The 6,000-nt window shown below is 35.6% G+C and overlaps 1 protein-coding gene across 2 annotated transcripts; it reads right to left on the bottom strand.

Moving 5' to 3' along the window:
* Positions 1-1,869: 1,869 nt before the first annotated feature.
* Positions 1,870-5,734, bottom strand: Trax (Translin associated factor X). 2 transcript variants are annotated; one of them, XM_017617097.1, is made up of 3 exons: positions 5,050-5,734; positions 2,137-2,299; positions 1,870-2,082 (listed from the first exon to the last, which is right to left on the bottom strand). In XM_017617097.1, exons 1-3 carry the CDS (start codon positions 5,612-5,614, stop codon positions 1,899-1,901), a joined length of 912 nt encoding a protein of 303 aa, XP_017472586.1. In that variant the 5' UTR covers positions 5,615-5,734; the 3' UTR covers positions 1,870-1,898. The 2 variants fall into 2 exon arrangements, with proteins under 2 accessions (XP_017472586.1, XP_017472587.1); XM_017617098.1 differs by having other exon boundaries at positions 2,137-2,296; positions 5,050-5,731.
* Positions 5,735-6,000: the final 266 nt, after the last annotated feature.

Below are 6,000 nucleotides of genomic sequence, written 5' to 3' on the forward strand. Positions count from 1 at the left end.
GCGGCGCTTTTTCCATATAAATCAATACTTTGATAAATGAAAATTTTTAATAAAAAATCGCGCGATTCAATACTTCAATCAATACTTTGATAAATAATGAAAATTTTTAATAAAAAATCGCACTTTAGCACTCCATGACGCTTACTTTTAATTACAGCTAAAATAACAGTAAACCATAAAAGTAGCGCTGCCATGGTATAGCGAAATTTGCTATTATATTTTGGTTAGAATATCTTATTTAGGTGAAAGTAAAAAAGAAGAAGAAGAAGAAGAAGAAGTGTATAGTGTAAACTGAGTATAATAGCGCAAATGAAATGTGAAATAAAGTGGCAATACCAGCGATTTGAGGTTATAATAATTTTGGCAGGCGCAAAGTTTGTTTACTATGTTTTATTAACGAAATATATAAGATAAAAGTGAATAAATGATTTGGTTTGCATAAAATTATAACCGGAGACGTTCTAATAGTGTTTTAAAAGTGTAAACTGGTTATTTAGTGCATTTTTGACGTGGTAATTGCTCATAGAAAACAACGAAATTTAACAAAAGTTTTTTGTTTATAACTTTTAAATGGTTAATAATATTAACCCTCCCCCTACAGATTGTTAATAGGGGGGCCGAAACGCGTCGTTTGGTACCCCTCCCGACTTTTCCGGACCTTTTTTAGGGGTTGTTACCCTACACTAGAGAATTACCTTTTTTTCTTCCCGTTTCTCTCGTGCTTCCTTATTACAACCTTTTGTAAGGGAGCCGTCGACATGAGCTGTCACTACGTACAACACCTTGGCCTTAATATGCGGGCAGAAGTCCATTACACACAATTGCTTCCATTTATTTATTTACATACATATGTATGTATATTCAAATTTTGTTGTTTCGACAGAAATATATTTCTTTGGTTTGTGTGAAAATAAAAACAAACAAATGCGAAATGACGGCGAGCGAAATTTTCAAAATGCTAGCAAACGTCAAAATTCCTAAAGTTCGCTCTCAGCGATTGAACCTTACAAATATTTTTATCATGGAAATACCCATATGCATACATCGTCACTTGAAATGCAAAAAGACGCAACAACATCATCACTGAAATGGAAAAAGCCGTGACTAATATTTTTTTTCATAGAACGATGTGTGGAGTTGCAATTCGATGAAATCCATCATGTCAATCAAAAAGTTCATTTTGAATTTTTATTAGTTACGAATTTTTACATTTCAGGTGACGATATGTGATACATATCGTCAGTAGACACGAATAAAGGCGCGAGCTCAAAAGTTGACCGCTTAAAGAAAGCTTCTGCGAAAAAAACTCTTAACATAGTTGACGGCGAAGACGCGTTAAAATATTTGACGGCGAAGAAGGACGCGTAAACTTATTTTCGCAGCCAACCATGTTTGCGGGTGTAAAAGTATGTAAATTCCCCAAAGAGATTTAAGGATGATGCTGAAGTGACTGTCTTTGACCAAGTATAAATCTATGATTACGCGTCTTTCTTCGCCGTCAACTAAGTTACGCGTCTTTCTTCGTCGAAGGTTTTCTTAACCGCAAAATTTTTTTTACGGTTTTTTTTTTCGCCGTCGAAACACTAGCGCTCCTTTATTCGTGTCTAGTGACGATATATGGCCATATGGCTTTGTAGACTTTGAGCTGGCCTTATAATTCTCTACTGCTATATTAAAACTATGGAGTAACGTACAAGTTAAAAAAAAAAAAAATTGGAACAGATTTGTGTGTTCCGAATGCTGATTATAGGGCTTAGATAGTCAAAAAAGAAGGCAAAATTCTTTTCACCTTGTACACTTTAAAAACCCCCCCCGAGACTGAGGACGTATTACAAGAATATCCGTGAAATAACAAATCCTTTATGTATATGCATTTTTTGTTAAATCTTTTATTTCGTTTAATAGAAACCTTCATCTAGATCTTCGTTTACTTTATTTTCCAAAACAGATCCCCATTTTGCTGCTTCTCCGCCGCGCACTTTTACGTTGTAACATACGTTTTCGGCTTTTATTACACTTTGTCGCATTGTATAAATCTTACGAGATAGTTCACGGCAGCGCTGTATATTAAGGCTTATGTAGCTGTAGAAAAAAAAAATATAGTTCAACGGTTTGCTTTGTTTGCATATACAATACCCTGTGAAGAATTGTTGAAGAACTTTGCATGACTCCAAGCACACGTTGGTTTCTCCACTTCCCAAAGAATTAATGCATCGCCGCATCAACTCGCCGGTTAGATCCGCTATTCCCAAAATGAACTCGGTGGGATCGACGACAAAATTTACACCCTGGCTTGCTGCTAATAAATAAATACATGCTCATACATACATATCGTCACCTGAAGTGCAAAAACAAACCCCCCCTAAACGAAAGAGGATGGGCGCCGCTTTATGAAGTCACCCCTCCCCCCATTTAATTTGTATATACAATCACAGGCGCACGGGTGATTTTCATAGCAACTTTAATTAATAAATTGAGACGAATAAGTTTCAACTAAAGGAATAAAACAACTAACAACTAATAGTGTAATGTGTAAAGTTAATATAAACATAAGAATGAAGATATTAAGTGGCTGCTTAAGGCAGAATAAGAGTAATCAGTGTACGTATACCTCGGAAATTTGCAACAAGTACCATATTTCCAACCGACATTATTGTTAAATTAGTGCACAGATTTAGTAAATTAAATTTTTGTAATAAAGCGTTGTCTATTGTCTGTTGTCTACAAGTATGTGTAAAAGGATTTTGATTCGATTCACGCGTTTTTTTCATAAAATGATGTTGGGAGTTGTAATTCGACGAAATCCATCATATAAATCAAAAAGTGAATTTTGAATTTTTTATTAGTTACGACCTTTTGCATTTCAACGATGATGTTTGTTACGTCTTTTTACATTTCAGGTGACGATATATGCTATATTGTAGTAACTTTAAGGGCTTATTCACAAGAAAATAAAATGGCAGTCTATACACACGCACCACGGTAACTTTTACCGTAGATCCACGGTAAAAATTACCGTATATCCTCGGGAAAATTACCGTAGAACCACGGTATCTTCGGAATCTTTCATTGCCTCATCGGGGGTTCCTCAAGGTAGCATTTAAGGTCCCTTACTCTTTGTATTATTTATAAATGATGTGAGTTCTTGTTTTTCATTTGCTAAATTTTTGCTGTATGCTGGCGATTTAAAAATTTTTGCTGTGATTGAAAACGCGCATGATGCGGTAAGACTTCAGTCCGAGATTAATATTCTACACAACTGGTGTCTCAGCTCTCGCCTTTCTCTGAATATTAAAAATGTTTTCAAGTTACTTTTTCCTAGTCACAATATTCTTTCGACGTCTTATGTAATCTCTCAGACTCAACTTCAAAAAGTCCAAGAAATCAAAGACCTTGGTGTAATTTTCAGCTCTAATTGGTCTTTTAACAGTCATATCAGTCACATCATTTCTAAATCTTACGCTGTACTTGGTTTTCTCAGGCGTCAGAGCTCAATGTTCTCTGACCCCTATACACTTAAATTGTTATACACATCTTTTGTTCGTTCTAAGTTAGAATATGCTTCTTTTATCTGGAGGCCATACCACTCAAACCTAATTAATAGGATTGAAAGGGTTCAGGTTTTTCTTAAATTTGCCCTCAGAAATCTTAACTTCAGCGAGCCTATTCCATCGTATAATTTCGTTTGCTATTAATAGACCTTAAATCTCTGGAAGCCAGAAGATCTTTGCTATCTCTAACTTTTACCTTTAACTTAATAAATGGTTTGATCGATTGCCCTACGCTCCTAGAGCAGGTCAACTTCAATGTTCCTCTAAGGAATCTTCGCAGTCCTCTGCCGTTTTATGGAGGAAATTTTAAAACGGAGTATGCCAGAAATGCTCTTATTTCAAGAGCTTTAAACGAATTTAACTCGATCTCGAATTCTATCGACCTGGATTTCTCTCCTCCAAAAAGTTAATTTATTTTTTCTTTCATCTCGAAACTGTAGAGTGCTTTATGTTTTACACGTATCATCTAAGTAGCTAAATTTTTATCTCTAGTCTGTAAGGAACGTCTGTTTCATATGACTGCAATAAAAAAATAAATAACAAATAAATAAAAATTTACTGTGGATCCATGGCAATTTCTGAAGATGTTTGCTTGCCGAAGAAGATGTTTGATTTCCAAAGTGCGCGAAGAACCACCTTTTTAATTTAGATGTACGGTAAAGATAGGCTGACTTCCAAAACGTACCATACAATGTTTGGATATTGTTATACTGCGGCATTCAAACTGTTTTTTTGTGCAAAGTTGCGAAACATTGCAACCACATACATTGCATGTTTTAAATATGCGATATAACAGTGAACAATTATACTGAATATTCCATTTTTAAAACACCAATGGTAACCAAAAACAAACGAAGCATCAACTTTTTTTTTGATGCACTGATTAATTTCGATAACTTTTCGGATGCGTTTTGGAAAAGTATACATTGTCACTATTTTATAGTTCGGCGTATGGAACATTATACTTTGTACATCAATTAATTAACGAATTATATTTTGATTGAATGAATGGCTGTCACTTAGGTATGTCCATACGTCTATTGTGAGTAAATCAAATACTACGCATGGTGAATACACTGCCGTGACCCACGAGAAATTAAGATTGTTCATTCACGTTGGGAAAATAGATAACCCCGGGTCCACACTAATTTTTGTCGTAGATCTACTGTTAAAAAATAGTTATTCGCATGCTTCGAAAATAGCTGTAAATCCAGTAATTTTTTTTTCGCGGATTCGCGGTAAATAAACTTTCTCAGAAATTACCGCGGATCTACGGTTATTTTTTGCCGTGGATCTACGGCCATTTTTACCGTGGATCTACGGTAATTTTACCATGGATCTGCGGTAATTTTTACCCTGGATCTACGGTAAATTTTTACCGTGGATCTACGGTAGTTTTACCGTGGATCCACGGTAAGTTACCGTGGCGCGTGTAAATAGACACTCCCAAATAAAATAGCTATAAAAAGCTTCATAAATGAGTTGGTATTAGACGTACCTATTTTGCCAACGGGTTTTTCCTGACCAAGTGAAACCTCAAGTTCTTTTCCTAACCCGTCATCTTTTTGACTAGCTTCATCTTGATGTGCGAACTGCATTTTTTGTTGTAGAATGCTCCAGTCCGATACAGTAGTTGGCGTTTCATCCCCGCTATGTTTGAAATACTCCATAAAACTATACGCTTCAATAAATTCTTGTAGACCCGGAGAATACGCACACCGGTATTGATAGGGGTCTTGTCCATTTAGTTCGAGGGCTACGGACTTGAAATTTGTTGCAACAACTTTTTCGAGCCGTTCTTCCGCCTCGTCCAGTATTCGTGAACGGTTATTTTTTCTACCATCTATTGTATGCAGAAGAAAAATGATTCGTTTCGCTTCGATGGTGATATCACGGCTGAGTTTAACAATTCTTTCATAGCGATCATGTTTGTCATCCAGTTCAAGCGCGTAATCCTGGAATGCGATTATTACTGGATTTTGCTCATCCGTAGTTTGTGAATTTTGAGCATATTTGTGTTTAAGTTGATTCCGACGGTTACTATTTCGAGAGCGTTGTGACATTTTTATATTGGCAATTTAAAAAATAATATGAGTTTTTTTGGAACAGTACACAATAGCGATTCATCGAAAACATCGATATTACCAATTCGATAAATAAGATAAAGCCGTCGCCCTCGATGTATATCACCATGATTCCATGAACGAAAGACACAAGATCACGTAAGAACAAGAGAGTGAAAAAAGTCGATTTTTTTAGCGGGTTCTACGCCATCTTGTTTCACTGGAAAACGAGCGAAAAGTAAACAAAGCAAAGAAAACAACGAAAACCAAAATTAGCCAAAATTATTGTCAGCCACTTTAAACGCACAATTTAGGTAAAATGATGCAACAAAATGCTTTAAAATGTGTTGTCATGTTGAATTAACTCTTCTTTACTTGAATAAAAG

This window comes from Rhagoletis zephyria, unplaced genomic scaffold, assembly GCF_001687245.7.
Source record: "Rhagoletis zephyria isolate East Lansing unplaced genomic scaffold, Rhagoletis_zephyria_1.1 Rzeph_scaffold_01332, whole genome shotgun sequence".
Classification (NCBI taxonomy): domain Eukaryota; kingdom Metazoa; phylum Arthropoda; class Insecta; order Diptera; family Tephritidae; genus Rhagoletis; species Rhagoletis zephyria.

Excerpts from the sequence above, each read along its gene's own strand:
- Trax (XM_017617097.1), bottom strand. The coding sequence starts at position 5,614 with ATGTCACAACGCTCTCGAAATAGTAACCGTCGGAATCAACTTAAACAC. Across the intron at positions 2,300-5,049 it reads AAAACCCGTTGGCAAAATAG|CAGCAAGCCAGGGTGTAAAT; the intron begins GTACGTCTAATA and ends TTTATTTATTAG. Across the intron at positions 2,083-2,136 it reads CTTCAACAATTCTTCACAGG|CTACATAAGCCTTAATATAC; the intron begins GTATTGTATATG and ends TTTTTTCTACAG.